An 18,980-nucleotide genomic window follows, 5' to 3' on the forward strand; every position below is an offset into this window, starting at 1 on the left:
TATATAAAATATTAAACTGTTAAAATATTTGAGCTTTCTCTGCATTCAATTTGCCTTACTTAAGTTTACATGTTCAACATCTTTTCACATTGATGTAATTCGGCCTTGTACCAATAAAAACTGATTTGATTTGACCAATAAAATATTTTTTTAAGCACACAATTGTAATCTTTAAGTTCTATTTTGTGGCCATTTGAGGTCTAGAGGGCCACAAAAATAGCTTTTGTGTGCCAGATTTGGACCGCGGACCTTGAGTTGGGCACCTGTGCTGTACAGGAACCATCTGAAATCTTAATAATATGAACCTCAGTTTGTTTTAGCTCTGTTATAATATCTGGTTTGTTTTTAACTCTTTCTGGCTCCAAGTGAATCAGATGCTTTCAGATGAATTCAGCAGCATTCAGTGACTAAAAACTGCCAGACACAAATATAGCGTCTCTCTCTTTACTGAAGCAGTTTGCCCACGTTTAAATCCTGACCATATTTCTGTAAATAACAAGCAGAGCAAATAGCTTTGCATTTAAAAGGACCAAAACTGTCTTCTTCCTTATGCAGAAAAAAAATGCTGTTTGTTGAAAACGTGAAGAAAAAGTGGAAAAAGAAGCAGAAAGCTTCAGAAGCTCAGGTCAAAAAACAATCCTCTAAAAAATAAAGAAGGAAGGTTGTTATAAGGTTTTGGCAAGTGAGAACAGTGGAAACCAAAGATTTTATTATTCCACAGGTGAAATTAGCATAATCAGTTAATTTTAAACATTGATATAATTTTAAGCTGGTATAGTTTATTTGCAAAAAATACGTAATCTGACATGTTTTTAGTTTAAAACGGTCTTCAAGAGATGAATCTGCAGCAACAAAATTATTTAGAAAGGCCGTTCTGACGTTATTTGTCAAGTCCGGTGTTATTCTGAATCATTTGAAGAATAAAGTGTGATTAATGTTTAAACAAATCTCAGTCTCTTTGATCATAACCCTATCTGCTGTGTTTGTGGCTCAGTTGAAGCCGACTGCCAACCGAACCGTTTCCATCTCCTGGACTTTTCTGCCATTTGCTCCTGCAGGTGTTTAGTGCAATCAGCTTTGTGAATCCAGAACAGAAAAAAAGAAACTAAAGGAGCCCAAACTGTTCTCATTTTTAATCTACCTGGTCTGGCAAAGATTTGGGAAAGTGTCGCCTTAATGAAAGATTCTTTTCTAGGAATTAAAAGCTTTATTGTGTGGTGAGTAGCAAAAGTTTATTAGTCAGTTTTTACCAGTTTATTTACACATTTCATTCCTAATTCACGTCAGCCATGTTTATTCCGGTTTAATCAAACTCCAGTTCTTTTGTCTATAAATCCGGTTCGCTTGGGGAAGTGTGAATGAGCAATCGAACTTTGATGTGGACCAAGAAAGCTACCTCTGGTGGTGCACGTGAAGGTCTTGGCTTGTTTTCATATGTAGATAAAAGTGGACCAGACAGTTATCCAAAAGCAGAGAGCGACTGCAGCGCAGGGCATTCTGGGTAAATACAAAAAAACAAAAGCGAGGCACTACAGCACACGCGAGCAATCTCATGCTCATGGTCTTTTAAGACAAAAAAGAAATCCTACAACCGCTAAAATCTGAAGCTACTCCATTTGTGCCGCTCGTGTCTCCTTCGGAGGTTTTTGTGTCGTTTCCTTCAGTGGAATCGGTGCAGCGCCCCGCAGATGAGGAGGTGGACAGTTTTTTCAATTAGTTTGGATTGTAAAGCTGAAAATATCACAAATGTTGCAATTTTGGTTCGCAATCAAACCGAGTCTACCAGACTATTAGGTGGGAAAACACCCTCAAAGTCGAGTTTGAGGGTTGAAGCTGAGCTAGTATTCAGTGGGTGACAGAAGCTGTAATAACCCAGCCGTGTTAACCAGCCTGAATACTGAAAGTAAGTTACGAGTTTGGCTCTCTACATGAGTTTAGGGTCTGGTTCTGCTGCCACAATGAGGATAAAAAAGCCAACCAACAAACCAGATTAAACAGGTTTGTGCCATCCCATGTTTGTAGATTGTTGTCTGAATTTATGACCAGTAAAACCAGACCATAATCCCAGCCCTTTCCCTCCAGATCCAGAACCCTTCGTGGATCGGGAGCAGCAGTGCAGCCTCCCCGGTGCCAGGCTGCGTGGTGCCGTGTGACTCCGTCCCGTCCTGCATGCCGCCTCACCCTCACGCTCCCGGAGGCGTCTCCGACTTCCTGGGCGTGCCCAGTCCAGGCAGCAGCCACATGGGACAGACACACATGGGCAGCCTGTTTGGGGGCGCCGGGATCAGCGGGGGCATCAACGGCTACGACCTCAACATTGATCCCGATCGCAAGTCCTCCAGCATAGCTGCGCTGCGGATGAAGGCCAAGGAACACAGCGCGGCCATCTCCTGGGCGACATGATGGGACCCGCCCGGTCCCCGCGATGGCCTCATCTCCGGAGCCGCCGTCAGTGAGCACTGAGGAGGAGAGGGGTTTTCCTGAGAGCACTAATGATAACACGAGTCAGATGAAGAGGGGGAGACAGAGGAGATAAGAGGGGCCAGAGCAGCAGCCAAAGCAAGCCAGATAACTGTGACAAGGAATATTCTGTATTTAGACAGAAATACAGCTGTGTGACTTTAGAGGAAAACCCCAGCACTTATTCACAGTCCTGATAAAGATGCATAAAGTGCCTTAAAATAATAACATTTCTCACTGTAGTGTCGTAATCTCACACTGAACACCCAACGTTTCATTTAGGTAAATGTTAAGAAATAAGCTTTAACAGCAGTATTCTGTTAAATCAACTTTTTCGAGCTTTACATCATGTTATAAAGTTATTCGCTCATCAGAAACATACATGGAGTGTTGCCTTGATTTCTCCATGCATGTTTGAGAAATCCTTCAATCTCCATGGCAACCATTCAGCTGTACAAAAGTCTGGGTGGACTAAGCTCCGCCCACGAGAACAAAGCTCCTCCTCTGAGCTGCAGTTTCCAAGCTTCCACCTCACAGAGCAGCACTGCCCCACTCTGCTCCTTCAGACTAGCCAGCAGCAATTAGCAAACACCTGGTGGAACTGAGCATCTGCTGAGCTCATTGTAGGAGCTACTTCTCTGTGAAAGGAGCCATGTTGTGATAACTTCCTGAAGGCGGAGTTTCAGACAGAGCAGAGACAGAGGCCCAATTACAAGGCATTAAATTATAAGGTAAATTTTCCTTTGAGTCATTTGCACACATTCAACATTTTTCTAACAATTGAAGCTAACATAGTTACTTGATTGTGGTATAAAATGTCACTATGTGCCTAGAAAACATAATACCGCCCCTTTAAAGAGTGTAAAAATTATGTTTGAGTTTTATGTTATGCTATTCCATCAAAAACATTCTTGGAGCATTGATTTGATTCTTTTATGCATGTTTGAGGAATCCTTGAATCTCCAGTGGCAGCCATTTGAAGTTGACTAACCGCTTGATCTCACAAAGCGCCAACTATTTACACAAAGCTTGAGCACCCAGCCATCTCTCCTCAGCTCCTCCAGACTAGCGGCAGCAGCAATCAGCAAACAGCTGGTTGAACTGCGAGTCTGATGAGCTCATCATAGGAGCTACTTCTCAGTCCAAAGCTTCTAAGAAGTGCTGTAAACGGCATAAAGGAGTAACATTGTGATGACGTGCTGAAGGCAGAATGTTGGGAAGAGTAGGAGCTTCTTAAAGAGACAGAGGCCCAATTTCACATACAGTATTTTTATAACAACTCAGAGAAATGTAGTTTATTGATTCTGCTATAAAATTGCCTAGAAAATACATAGCATCCACCCTACAATACATGTAATTGAGCTACTGCTGGGATTCTGATGGCAGATGACAGCAGATGATGAAATCACTCCAGGTAGATTTGGTGTGAAACAAAGAATGAATATGTGAAAAAGTGTCTCATGTTAAGTACGGCGTAGGATCCGTGATGCTGTGTATTTTTGTTTAAGCATCACAGACTCTTTGAAATCTGATATAGTCCACCAGAAAACTACAACTGGGTCATGACTGGACCTTTTTTTTTTTTTACTCAAGGTCTTTTTATTATTTTTTTTACATAAATCACAACCAAAAAATTGACAAAGACACACACAACAGAAATCCCTCCCCTCCTATACCGGATCTACTACCGGATCTCTTAGCAACATGAATCCACCTTTTATTCATACATCAGTCGATACAAAGCACAGGTTTGTGTATAAAGAGCCAATATTTGACCATTACACAAAGTTATCTGCCGAAATTTTTTCTACGTAAGATATAAATGGCTGCCAGATGTCAAAGAATTTGTTTACAGATCCCCTAATAGTATACCTGATCTTCTCCAAATGAATGTAAGACACAACCTCTCTTAGCCAGTGTCCATATATTGGAGGATGTGGATCTTGACTGGACCTTTTAACAAGATAATGATCCCTAACCAGAGGACAGTTCACATAGAATTGGTTCACCAGACAGAATCAACCATCTTTATGAACTAAATCATAAAGCAAAACTTCAGAGTGAGTTAAAGAAAATCTTATGCTCCAATCTTGTGAATGTAATAGAAGAATAAATATGTTTTTTCCTAATATGATGTAATGTCTTTAAGTTAAAGACTGGATTTTCCAGTGTGAGATTGTGCTACCGCAGTGAAAATGAATTAATTTTAAGACTTATGTACGTCTTTACAGGAGCACATAATTCCTTGATCTCTCAGTTTTACTCCCTTCAAACCGTAATAAAACATCAGATCACACGCTACAGCCATTTAAGATTCATGTAGCTTCCTTCCTTTATTATGTTTTTGCTGCAGCCGTCCTGCTGCACTCATAATGGATGCCTCTTCAGACTCTCTCCTCAGTCTGCATAAGCCTGTTTAAGTATGTTTCTAAACAAAGCTGTCATTTTGTAAGCTGTCTGGGAACATGTCCGCTCACTGAGCATTCCCAGACGCACACACTGGGTGGACAGTTTACATCCTGTCACTTTCCATTGCAAACTACAATTATGACAGAAAACAATCATTTAGCCCGAGCCTGTTGCTGGGAGTTCATCTCCCTTCAGAGAAGGGCAAAGGTTTAGCGCGGTAAGGTGAAGCTAATCAAGCTAGAAACAGAAATGGTGCGTCAGTCGAGTCTGGCTTTGTAGACTGGCGGTAATTTCAAACCAAGCTGTCATTTCCCCTCCCAGGGTCGCCTCCACGGGGCTCAGGCCTCCAGTTTCAGGAAACAGAGTCCCTGCTGGCAGACACACTGCAGCAACCGTCAACACCAGCCTGCCATGCCAGCTTCAATCAGCAGCCAACAGGAAGAGACAAACTTAATTAGCGTCAGCCGCCGTTGTCCCGCCCTGTAAACACCAGGCTAAGTGACAGCCTGCAGGCCTGCAGACGTTCTTAAATGCTCAATTTATCATTAAATGTTGGTTCTTCAGAGCCTGCCACCGTGGCGCTCCTGAACGGTTTTCTGCAACGCTGGGATACCCGGATCGATAGGATGGACCGGTTTGTGTTGCCATGCCAACAGAGGTTATCAGCGGAGCTGGGCTCCAGGATGAACCTGATGGCAGGATTCATTATCATTTTAAATGATCTCTCTTTGTGACATGAGCTGAGCCACATTCACTCTTTACAATTACACTGCAAAAAACTAATCTTACAGAGTATTTTTTGACTCATTTCTAGAGTAAATATCTTACTAAAATTGAGATAAGACAAAACTAACTTACAAATAACTTTTCAGCAAGACACAGGAGAAGAAATATTTCAATGTTTGGGTTTCTGTTTCTAAAAAACAGCCAAATCGCTCAAAAAAAAAAAAAAAAAAAAAGGACAGCTGGTTTTAGGCAATAAGTTAATATTTTTTGGTGTCTGGAAAATGACCCATTTCAAAAACCTCTGGAGTGTATCGTTACCGATCAGCAGGCACTGCCCGTTACCTAGCAACCCCAGCAAAGGCCAGCTCTTTACCTAGCAACCCCAGCAAAGCCCAGCTTGTTACCTAGCAACCAAAGCTGTGCTCCAACTCACCTTTCAGACTCAAAAATATTAATAAGTGCTAGTTGAATTAGCAGGTTTTTAAAAATACATATTAAGGAATTATTAACTTAAAACAGTCGCTTATATCTGGCTGAAAATGTTATTTTATGTTAGTTATGTCTTATTTCAATTGTATTAAGATATTTGCACAAACACTAGACAAAAAACACTTGGTAAGATTTGGTGTTTTTGCAGTGTACAAACGTCAATGTATTTTATGAGGATTTCATCTAATCAACCAACACAAAATTGTGCGTGTATGAAGGAAAATATTGCAAAAAAAAAAAAAAAAGTATATCATGCCGTCTGCAAAACCAGCTTCAGTTCAAATTAGTCATCTTTTGTCTCCCATATGTTTCTAGTGTTTGACATGCAGCCAAAATGAATCCATGGCACCAATTCATTTTTTGTCATTTTGACGTTTTTCCTCAGTGCTCCTCTCCACTGCCGCTCCATCTATGTTGATACTACTGAATTAATGCAATTAAATTCAAGTTAATGACGCCATATTGTTTGAATGTGAACAGTACAAATAATATTGTTCGTTTATTTGTTCATGTGTTTTTGCTTCTCTTTCGATTATTGGACATCCAGTTCTAAACCAATGAAGTATAACAGGAATAATGCTAAATGTGCCACTTTGTTTTTGTTATTCTGAAAAATGCGTTGTTTTCTGTGGTTTTAAGCAGCTTTTTTTGTATATTAATCATATATTTTTACTTTTGATGGTCTCCATTATGCAATAAGTTATTGCACTTACTGTGCTTTTTTAGAAAGTGTTGCTGGGGCAGTTCTCTCTAACCTCAAGTCAAAGGTTGAGCAGCTTTTTGTCCCAGTTTGAAGCCCGTCCATAGTATCAAAAACAGGATCCGAGTGCAGTCCTCGTGGTGCAGGACTTTGTACAGAATTAATACTTTGTTTTTCTGTCAGTGTTGGTTTGGGATTTTGAAATAAACTGTGCTTTAAAGAATGAAAGATTGAAGAATTTCTTCTTTAAAGGGTTAATTTCTTTATGTACTAAGTCGATCATTCAAAGTTCTGTCAAAGCTGGAACAAAAATTGTTTTAGTAAAAGTCGCTTTATTCTATGAAACATTAGAAAACAACCTGGGGTTGTTAATTAAAAAATAACCAGAAATATTTCTTCAGAAAAAGTTATTCAGCCTGAAATTGAGAACAAATTTAGTCCAACATACTTTACATTTTGAACTTGGCATTAGGGACAAGAGGGAGCTGCTGCTAAACAAGTCAACTATGCACAACCAAAATAATAATACAATAAACAATAAAGCTGTTCATTTTATTATATTTTTAAATGTTGATTTTATTATTTAAAAATAAAATAAACAATAAATATAATTTTCATGTGTTAGTTTGTACAACAGAGTAATGGGGCCATTCTAAGAACAAATTTTAAAAATTACAATCATAATATTTCAAGAATAAAGTCGGAATGTTAAATCTTTATTATTGCAGTATTACAATTTTATTCTCGTATGACTTTATTCTTATAATATTTTGTCTTTATTTTTGTAATTTCATATATTATTTTATTTTTGTAGCATCATCTTGAATGTGTCAGAGTTTTATTGTGTGATCTCAGCATCTTAAAAATATCACAAATATTTACTATATAGGAAAGCAAAACTTTGGGGTTAAAAATAAAGCATGCACCGCTGTCTACTTTAGAAACTCTGTTCAACCGAGTTACAGACACTGACCTCTTCCTCTTGTCTGATCAAAAGAAGGCAATGCCTATTAAAGAGACTCTCCCCAAACCTTGTAACTCTTCTGTTTCACAGCTAAATGATAAATATGCGCCCAGAATAAGGAAGAAGAGCAAACTACTGTGCCCTGAGAAGAACTCGTTAAAGCTGACGGGTCACGCTGCTCCAGCCAGGCTCCATTGGCACCCCATAATATAGGGCTGCTGGGTTAAAAGACCATGAAGACCATTAGGGTACTTCAAAGTTCACCCCTCTGCATTAGGGCCAGACTGATATAGCAAAGAGGGGAAATATCCGATTCCTCATTTACTGCCTTATTTTCCCATCAGTAGACCCGTCAGTCAGTCTGAGCTGCTCGTTAAGGGCCATCGTTAGCGCGGCCAGCGCTGTAAATCTGCCCTGATATCAGCTTTCAGCAGAAATTTCTTCTAGGTCATATTTTTGGGGCTTGCACTCCAGCTTCCAGTGTTAAATGATCCCTCAGAGGAACGCTGGTGCTTGCACTGTAAATCAGATTCTTCATTCTAATGAAAAGACTCCTAAAACATTAAAGGGCTGGAGGCGAAGTGAAGTGACATAAATGAATTGGCCTTGATGAAACCAAGCGGCTCCTCGTTCAAACATTCCCAGTGACATGAGCTCATAAATCAAAAATCCATCTGACTCGGTGGTGCTGTCCAGTGAGACGTCCAAGGAGGAGCGTCCTCCTGTTGCGGTCGTGGACAAACACCGCAGCCCTTCTGTTTGGCCACATGCAGAGGAGTGGGTGGCTGAAGATGAAGGCGCACATAGATCTTCGCTCAGTCAAAACGTTCCTCATTACAGGGCTAGACTGCCAGAAAACAATTCATATTTAGCCCTCGCTTTTGACATGCATAAGAAATCCATCACACAGAACAAGAATGATGACCAATCCTTGAACAGAGGCGTGTTATGGAAGAGGAGGCCGACAGTACCATGCCTAGAAAAGTCTTCGCTGTACTTTACTTGGATTTTATGCATTTAAGTAACACAAAGTGGTGCCCAATTGCCAAGCAGAAGGAAAATTATACATGATTTTCAAACTTTCAGAGCTCTTTCTTCCATATGCTAGCTGAATTCCCAACATGCCAAACTGTAAATAACACTTTTTATTTCTTTCAACATAGCGTTCTTCTTACCAGTCTTGCAATGCATAGCAGCCAGATTTGCAGAGCGCAGGTCTGAAAGTTAACAGTGTTTCCCACTTAAATCTCTGCAGCTCCTCCAGAGTTACAATGGGGCAATTCAAGATCCAATTAATGATCTTATTATGGCACCGTAACAGCACCAAAATCAGAAATACCTGCATTTATACTGAGATTTAAATACACACGGGTTGACTGTTTACTTCTGAAAGCAACTGGTCGCACTGGATTTTATGTAGGAATATGAGAGTAAAGTCTTCTCTATACAAATGCGAGACAATTTCAGAAGTGTGCTAACCGTAACAGTCAGCGTATGCTAACAAGTTTTATAAATGCAGTGAGCAACAGTGACCATATGCTGACAGGCCAAAGGTCACATGGTAGGGTGGATTCTCACATCCATAACATGAGAATCCTCAGCTGCAGCACAAACCTGCATCAGCCAAGAATCGGCTCATAGATATCAGCAGCAAATATCGGTATTGCTTTTTCTTCCTCCCTTTACATAATAAAAATTACATAATGATGACAAATGTTACACAAGTTTTAAGCTAAACAAAAAAGAAATATTTCTTACCTCCTGCAAGGAAAAAGAAGGTAATTAGACAACGTGAGGAAAAATAATAAATCTGTTTTCAAGAGGATTTTCAGTGACAGTTGTACAAAATATTTAATGTTCCTATGGCCACAAGAAAGTTAGATTTTGGTCTCACCTTTGGTGAAATCTGGTTTTCACTTACATAAAAACCAGATTTGTGGAGAGTAAAGCTAATGACTGTCTTGTTTACAGATTCACTCACCTTGATAGGCATTTTGGGTTTCTCTCTGGAAAATGATTTCCTGTGTCAGTCCAGAAGAACGGCCATGTCTCAGCAAGACGGCTGAAGAACATAAGTTGGTTGTTGTTATTGTTATTTATTTCATGGTGATTTATACAGACATGCCGGTTAAACTGAAAACAAATAAAAAATTTAATTTGCAATACTTCGTCTGTATAGTACTTAAATAAACACAAACTTAAAAAAACAAATTTAAATATTTAATGTAAACCATGAGCATATTATCATTAATTTTGCTTAATTTAACCAACAAATTATTAAGTACACACTTTCCTCTTTGAACACTTTACAGTATAATAAACACCATTCAGCATTAAAACCCACTCGAGTTAGCATTGTGTTAATTAGCTGCTAACTACTAGCATTTTCATTAACTTAAAGCTACTTCGCCGAAACCGGCATATAAAATAACAAAACATATCTCTCAATAGCTTACTACATTCAATATGCACTCACCAAGTTGGGCAATAATAAAAAACGCAAGAAATATGTAGCTACAAGGTTAATTTAGCGCTTCAGCTGACGCCGACATAAACCACTTCCGGCTAGCAATAAATCTACTTCCGGTCCTCCGTCAAGTCACTTAAACCAACATACCGTAAATAAGCTGTAGAGCCCCCTGGTGGAATGGTAGGAGTGAATCCAACAGTTGCGGATACCATTCTCTATTTTCAAGTAATTGCTTAAAACGTTTGTCACTTTACCGATTTTATTTGTAACGAAAACATTTATCATGTATAATTTTCCTTCATTTCACAATCTTTCACTACTTAGTGTTGAAATTTCAGATGAAATCTGAAGAAAAGATCTTTAAATTTGCAGTTGTGATGCAATTTTTGATGGTGAGTTTCATCCCAAAGTCCTGAAGTTTGTTCAGTTTGTGTTTTCCAGAGAACCTTTTTGGCCCTCCTCTCTGACAATATGCTTCCAATTATGAATCTCGTGAAAATGGGGATGGTAAAGCACGCTTGTGATTTATTGCTCATTGAAGTCCAGTCTTGCTCAGTGCAGTTGCACATGAAGGCCTCCTGCGGCAGAGCACAAAGGTCAGACACGCACTACAGTTGACCTCCAGTGGATGCCGGTGCACCATGTCACTCTGGAAGAGATTGACAGGCAGAGACGATCAGTCCAAACGCCACACCATGAGTGAAGTTCCAGCCCAAAAAGCAACTACGCCGTGGGTCAGCCTCCAACTGGGAATCTGCATCACAGATCGAAAAGAAGAGAAATAAAGTGACTCAAAAATCACTGGGTTCATCACTGACTTTATATGCAACTCATCTTTATTGTGACCAAAGATTACTTTGTGGTCTTTTCACATGGGACAGCCTCAGCTATTTAGTGACGTTCATTAGCTATACTCAAGTCCTGGGGACTGAAAACACATGCTCAACAAGTGAGTCACCAGGCACAAGAGAACTTCTCAGACAGCAGAGCTGCTCGGCCTGAGAAACAGCTCGTCCCTGCAGACCAGTTTTGTGTTCAGCTCACTTCCTGTTTTACTTGAGACCACCGCGTTCTGAGTCACAGAAATTGTCTGGTTGGGTCAAAAACCGCTGGATCTGTGGAGCTCGGTACTCACGGGACATTTTATGATGTTCTACACCACAACAAGATGCCATTTAAAGCCAATTGCCACATTATATTGGTTAAAGTTTTTTCCTATGTAGGTATTGACAATTTGGTAACAATTTGCTTTGTACGTATTCTTGTGCAAAAAAGAGCAACAGAAATTACTTGGAAAACACAAAGAAAAAAAAACAGATGGAATGAAGTAAAGCAATACTCTTATATTTAACCAAGTAAACATACAAATTTTAAACAAGCATAAATGAAAGGTTTAGATTGAAGAACTACGTTTGGAAGAAACAGAGAATGAACAAAAAATGCACACAGGCAAAAATTTTGAAACATAAACCAAACCATGTATAATAAGGTACAATGCAATTTAGCAAAACTGTAAAGCAAATCGAGAGTCCAGTCTGTTTGTTGGTCAACTGTATCAGAAACTGCTGTTGTTGAGGAGATGAAATACTAAGATATATGCGCCGTGTTGCATGATGACTTAGAACCAAACGCTGTAAAGAAAAACTGGAGATGAGCTCGATGATTTGCTCCAGAAAGACCCAGAGCGCCAACGGTGACCGGTTATGTTTCCTTCAGCAGGTTAGAGTAAGTCTACGGGCCATGAAAAACATGTTCATTACATTTCTTGCATAAAATCACTCTTAAAATGTTTTATTTTAGTTTGGTCATTTAGCTTCTTTCAGAGAGAGCTGTTTTAGGGCCTCTTGTCACTTTAAACCCAAACAAGTCAACAACAAGTCATTTCCAGCAGCCATTGTACAGCGCATACAGCTACCAGCTGACCAGACATCCTTTGGGTTGCTAGGTAACGGGCTTTTCTCAGCTGGGGTTGCTGGGTAACGGTGCAGTCCTCCTCAGGAGGTTTTTGAAATGGCTCATTTTCCAGACACCAAAAAAACATTAGCTCATTGCCAAAAGCAGCTGGGTAGGTTTTTTTTTCTTTAGAGCTTAAGTTGATTTTAAAAACAGTTGAGACCCAAATAGAAGCAATAAAAATGTGTAAAAAGTGAATTTTGTATAATAGTTCCGGTTTCAGAATTGGAAAGTATTACAAAAGGACTGGATACATACATGTCTGAACACTTATGACCATGACAGAATGGAAAGCGGGGCAGCGATTACAGCACCAGAGGTGATGGCAGGTTGACAATGAGAGGCCATCAGAGATGGGTTATGAAAGGAACAATGTCTGAATGGAGAGTCGGTGGGTTTATCTTCCTTTAAAGGTATTAAAAGCTGTAATACCTGCAATTATGGCATGTTCTGACCCAACTTAGGTTGTTCACTGCAGTATTTATCCTCTGATTGGATTTAAAACTGCACAGATGTTTTCTGGAATGAGTGAGTCAGACTTTCTTGCAATATTTTAAGATGGTCTTCATCTAGTTCTTTAGGAGTTTTTAGTTTTTATATGAATGTCAGTGTCAGTTTCAGTCGATTTATGAATTTCTGCTTTACCATTTGTTTATTTTAATAAACATAAATCGGATCTGATGCAAGCAGGGTATGAATAAGGCTACGTTCACACTGCAGCCCCAACTGAGCCAATCCCGATTTTTGTCAAATCTGTTTTTTTTTTGTTGTTGTTGCTTTTTTTTGCCGAGGTCGTTCAAATTTCCAATTATGCGCGACCTGATTGTTATCTCCAGAGAAAACCGCAAACAACCTGAAAGTGTCCCGCATGCGCAGTAAAGGGCGCAATAACGTCACGGAGAGCGTGCTCAGTGTTTGCGGAAGTGAACACGGATGCTAACGGTGGAGCATAGTTTATGACTTTAAAGTTATTATCCAAGCGGAACCAGCACATTAACAACTTAATCCTCATTATAGGCCCCCCATTGTTGCTGTTTTTCTTCTCGCTTCTGCGCATCAGAGCGCAGTTTAGTGACGTCTGTCGAGCATCAATGACGTTCAGGTGGGATGAACGCGACTTGGACGTTCAGACTCGGGTCACATAAACATCAGATCCGAGGGGTCCGGGTCCCATTCGAAAAAAATCCGACTTGTGTTGTTCAGGCTGTCATGAAAAGATCCGACGCAGGTCGCATCAAGAGAAAAATATCAGAATTGGTTCACAGCCTTATTTACAGAATGTGGAAATCTTTTTAGGCTCATTTTAGATTCTCGTAGCTCTTAGTCTTGCTGTAGCAGATGTAAATCTGCCTCTGCTGGGGGTGGATCATACAGAGAGCTCCTCTGTGCTCCCTACCGGACCTAACACCTTTCATGCTGGAAAAACACAACACAAAGGAGAAGCCTGGGTTTTATGTTAGACGGTGGGTTATTACAAGCAGGAAAAAGAACTCACTCTGATTCCCCTGGGAGGCTGACCACTCATAAATCATTAAGCAATGAAAGTCTCCTCTCCAAACAGAGGCCTAAAACAAACTCAACACGGAACCCCCACGAGTCTCACATCTTCGCCATCCATCACTGCTCCTTCCTTTTTCCCGGTAGGAATTTTTATGAGGTAAGAAACTTCAACCGCATGAAAATGCAAGACGGTAAAAAATAAGAAAAGGACTTTGATCAGAAAAAGGAACAACTTTGCTTGGCTTAAATATGTACTCGGTAAATAAAATAAAAAAACTTAGGTGCATCCTAAAAGACAGTAATCCCAAACCAGATAAGTCATAACGTACGAGGGGCGTGTTCATATTTATTCTGTCAATTTAAAGGTAATCTATAAAGTTTTCAACTGTTTGTATTGGCTGCAACAGTTACTGTGACATAAATAATAAAATACTTGCTGAAAGGAGTTTTACAATAAACTGTCAAATTAATTCAACTGTTCAAAGAAAATGATCATAATTTGTTTTCCTAACTGTTTTTGAGTAAAAGTAACGTTTGACAGGCTTATTATTTTTGGTCAGGTTGATATTTACCAGACTTTGAATTACAGATGTTTTGTGTTTGTTTTTTTTTTTTATCCAGCCGTTTTATGAAATAAGTGCCAAATGCAATCCACAAGGGTGTGTTTTCATAATGGGTTGATTTCAAAACTAGATATGAGGGACCATGTGGAAGCCTGTCCTTAGCTGTAAATAGGGCAAAGATTGATCAGGTACGAAAACGTATTTTACTTTTTTTAAATTATTATTTTATTTTCATTTGTTTAGCATCAGTGCAAAACAGCTGATGATGCCCACAGATTATATAAAATCTGTAACAACTCTTTCCACACAATCCCACTGCTGCCAACTCCTGAGCTGTCCTAAATGTCGCTTCGTGACGTCACTGTCTAATTTGCATATTTGGTCATGTGATTTCCATATTTGGTCATGTGATGTAGGAGAGAGGAATATCAATGTTAGCGTGAGAAAACCTAAGTTCAGAAACAGTCGTATAAGTGAAATAATCTACCAGTTTTCACCAATATCAAGGAATGATTGACTTAAAACAAGCTTCAGTTTCTTTCCTAAAAGTTGCTTGTATGTTAGTTTGTCTTATTTCAAATGTTTTAATATATTTCTACCAGAAACTAGACACAAATACTTGCTAAGACTTTGTGTTTTTGTAGCGTACAACGCTGGCAATTTCCGGTAAGCTTCACAGCATTGAACTGGCGCATATGTCATGGTTAAATGTCAGCGATTGGGTGAAATTTAAAACTTCAGCAGAGACCACGCCTCCAGGAAGAAATAGCTTCTCAACAGATCCTCTGTACGAAGCAAGTACTGTACAACAAGACATTAAAGTGCTAATGGACATCAGATAAACAATGCTGGTCAGAACTGGAGCAGAAATTACAACGCTGAGTTTTGAACAAGAGACCATTCACCTCTGGTGAATTATGGGCAGACTAGGATAATGGCTGAGCACTTTTAATTCTGTCTGTCATGTCACTGTTCGATTCACCAAATAATCTTCACTGAACTCAAATTTGAGAGGATTTCACCAAACGTAACATCATCTCCTTCCTTCCAACACTCTTCTGCATTACTGATTGTTCTTGTTCTTTTACTTCAGACCATTTTAGTAAAATCACTTTTATTTTTCATTACAACTTTGAAACAACTACCTACTCAAAAAAGGAAAATAATAGCTTTTTACTTCCTGCAGGGTTGCACAGGGAATTGCGCTCATGTGGTTTAAGCGCAATGTAACTTTTCTACACTGCTCAAAAAAATAAAGGGAATACTTAAACAACACAATATAACTCCAAGTAAATCAAACTTCTGTGAAATCAAACTGTCCACTTAGGAAGCAACACTGATTGACCCGACGAGGGTCCCCGTTGTCAATCAGTGTTGCTTCCTAAGTGGACAGTTTGATTTCACAGAAGTTTGATTTACTTGGAGTTATATTGTGTTGTTTAAGTGTTCCCTTTATTTTTTTGAGCAGTATATATTAACACCACCTCTTTTATAAAAACTGTAATGATGGAAACATTGCGTTTCTACTTTGTTCTGCTTAAATAAATGTCAGATTTCGGGTAAAAAAATCTCTTCCTGTTGCACGTTGACACTAAAATCAGGTCAAGCCTGAAGACTGGGATGCTACTGCCCTCTTGTGGAAGTTAAATGAAACGCAATCTTTCATCTTCCATTTAAATTTAATCGCTACTATACTGGGCGGCAAAATGCAAGAAGTACAATGCAGTTTATTCAAAGCGCACACACAGCAGTAACACAAAAAAAGACCGGATAAAATGTATTTAATTTGAGAACAGTAATAACTTTGTGAGGTGATTTCTCACGAACCTTTGGCTGCATCCTCAGTAGAGCAGCAGCTCAGCCAACACCTCTGTTTATTGGCGTTTCTCCGGTGCTGTGTGTACATCGTACATCACACCAGAAACAAAGCTGCACAGCTCTTTTTTGTTCAGAGTTACTCTAATGAGCTCCAGTATATGGTAATAAGGCAGGAAAACTAAAAAAAAGTCAGCTGCCACATTGTTCACTTCACTTGGACCGCAACAAGGATCCACAGCAGAACGGAGGAGAGTTTCTGGAAAGGCTTGTTAAGAAAATTGTGATCACATGTTTTGCTGTGTCGGCTTTTCTTGCACTTTCTTTCTCCTGTCGCGGGGCTGATCAAAAGGCCCGAACACAAACGTGTTCATGTAATACAGGATACACAATAAAAGTACACTTAATAACCTTTTATAGAGTATTATTGAAACCAAATAAGTTGGAAAGCTTTCTGGGATTTGAGCCGCCAAAAAAAAAAAACACCTCATAATAACTGGCATCTATCTGCAAATTGATGTTTTTCCTTTTGGTTGGATGAAAAAAAAACAAAAAAAAACTAATGAACATCTATTGTGCAGCACTTCAGTTTGCTGATGTATGTTTACCATTCTTTCCAGTTTGGCCCAGTTGTGGAAAATACACTCAAGCTGAATCAATTGCAGACAAAGATGGTTTTAGATTTTCTGAGGCGTTCATAACCTAAAAAATAAGTGATTATGTTTTCCAAACAAAGGGGAAGCAGAATTTAGTAACTCGCTTCATCTTGCTTGGATATTTCTGATCAAAGACTAAATTTAAGTACAAAATGTTTCATTCCAACAATCATTTGTGGTGCTATTTAGATCCCAGGCAGATATTAATTTCAGTCTATAACCAGGGACGTCAAACTCATTTCATTTTGGGTCCTATTAAAAATCTGAATGTCCTTAAAGGGCCAGTTGTTCCAGAATGTATCAACAAAACCCATTAAATTGATAAAATATCAATAAACAGCTGTTTGTTTCAGCATTCAATAAATGTTTCTTAAAATATAATAATATTGAACATCTTTTCCATCCAGGATTTTGATTGGAAAGAATTTGTACAATATTTGTGTTAATGTATGATGTTAAATGTGGCTTTTTATTAATCGCCGTATCGATCGCAGATATAACTTGACATCTAGTAAGGCTGAGGCAGCAGTCACTTAAACCCAGTTTTTCACCAATTTTGAGAAAAATTTGCAGTAAAATCAGAAAAAATGTGGAAATCTGTTGATATTGTGTGAATTTTGCAGATTTGTGAAAAACTGGAGGGACTTATTGATGATGTAATTTGGAGTCTAGAGGGCCACATAAAAATCTACGGTGGGCCAGATTTGGCCCTCGAGCCTTCAGTTTGACAACTGTGCTTTAAGCTAAGGGTCCTTTCCCCCCAAAAAACCAGGGGATTTTTTTTTTCATTTTGAACATTTGCATATTTAATATATTAAAACCAAAATATGTGACTAAGAAAGTAGTGAATGAGAAAAAACTTCTCCACACCATGATGTTGCATTTCTATGTTCACTGTGAAAATGATGTGATGACGATGCAAAGTGTTGGTTTTTCACCACAAAAGACAAAAAGTGACACTTTGGTCTCTTCTGATCAGAGAATCTTCTCTGCTGCGTCCACTGGATGTTTAGCTGCGAACTACAAATTTGACTCCTTTCAGAATCAGTTTTCCTGCTTTCCTCTCCATGGACTCCAGATTAGTGCAGAACTGACATCCATCCTCCTGAGTGGAAACGCTTACAATAATGAACATGTTTGTTTTTTTCACAGGGGTGCATAAAAACACCTCATATGGGCAGCAAAGTAACATATTTAATAAATTTAAGATGCACTGAAAAAACAAGACGATTAAAGTGCATCATATTCATCTGAGGCAGGAAGTTTTAAAGCAAGTTATTTCAAAAATATCTAAATTTTATCACTACAAAACCACTTTGCAGCCTCTACAGTTATGTTAGTCAAAATAAAGCCAAAATATATGAAAAATATCAAAAGTGACCTTTTAAAATACATGTGTCAAACACAAAGCCCGGGGGCCAAATCTGGCCCACCATTGACTTTTATGTGGTAAAATAAATCGCAAATATTGCAAAATTCCTTGCAAATATTTTTGGAATTTATGGCAAAAAATTACAGAAAAATTGATTGATCGATATGAAAAACAGTTTATCAATACTTTCTGGTTAAACCAGAAAGTATTGATAACGACATTTGTGAAATACTGAAATAAATTGCTTGCAGGATCTGAAACTCTTTGCTGCTATTCCACATTGTTCTGAATTTTCTCTATTGGTTTCATTTCCACAGGGCTTTTGAAACAGCTTCTTCGTTTGGTTGCCTTCATCTTCCCGCTTTTCTCACACAAAGAAAAGGAGCGAATCGAACCACTAAGACAAAGTGAAATTGATTTTGTTACAGTGAACCCAGGAGCAAATTGAGCTCAGTGCTGGGATTTTTCTATTATTTGGCCCATTAACAAATATCACGGCCCATCATTTGTGTTTCAATCCCTCAAATGTCACGAGTGTCTCAGAGGAATTACTTGATGAGGAAAATGGGCGAATCATCCATGAAGGGGAAAATGATACAACTGTCATGTTTGAAAAATGTCTCCTTCACTCCACACTGGCGTGAAAATAGATTTTACTATTAAGTTTGAGAGAAAAAAAATCTAATTTTTGCCTTTTTGTATCAACAATGATGGATAACAAAACATCCAAGCTACAGAGGCAATAAATAATTTTCTTAAAATTAGGTCGGTTACCTGTGGGATTGTGCAAACTGAACAAGAAACAGACAAAACCAGTCATTTAAAATGCCATTTATGTCACAGACTTTTCAACAATCTAATACAAATTCATACACATACATGTCACCACCTAAAAGCACATTT

General features: G+C 38.8%; 1 protein-coding gene and 2 long non-coding RNA genes across 3 annotated transcripts in view; 1 reads left to right on the top strand and 2 right to left on the bottom strand.

The window, feature by feature from the left end:
* alx4b (ALX homeobox 4b) overlaps nt 1-3,026 on the top strand; it is a 34,125-nt gene extending 31,099 nt beyond the window's left edge. The window contains exon 4 of the mRNA XM_017305095.1: nt 2,083-3,026. Within this exon, the coding sequence (XP_017160584.1) occupies nt 2,083-2,403 (321 nt within the window). The 3' untranslated portion in view covers nt 2,404-3,026. The remainder of the gene's footprint in view (nt 1-2,082) is intronic.
* Nucleotides 3,027-6,250: 3,224 nt separating this feature from the next.
* LOC103466404 (uncharacterized) lies at nt 6,251-17,448 on the bottom strand. The gene is made up of 3 exons (XR_533944.1): nt 17,435-17,448; nt 14,848-14,852; nt 6,251-6,997 (listed from the first exon to the last, which is right to left on the bottom strand). It is a non-coding gene; the product is annotated as an uncharacterized LOC103466404 (long non-coding RNA).
* LOC108166354 (uncharacterized) lies at nt 7,704-10,314 on the bottom strand. Its single transcript, XR_001776672.1, has 3 exons — nt 10,225-10,314; nt 9,730-9,810; nt 7,704-8,595 (listed from the first exon to the last, which is right to left on the bottom strand). It is a non-coding gene; the product is annotated as an uncharacterized LOC108166354 (long non-coding RNA).
* Nucleotides 17,449-18,980: the final 1,532 nt, after the last annotated feature.

The sequence above is a fragment of the Poecilia reticulata genome, linkage group LG6, assembly GCF_000633615.1.
Source record: "Poecilia reticulata strain Guanapo linkage group LG6, Guppy_female_1.0+MT, whole genome shotgun sequence".
Taxonomy (NCBI): Eukaryota; Metazoa; Chordata; class Actinopteri; order Cyprinodontiformes; family Poeciliidae; genus Poecilia; species Poecilia reticulata.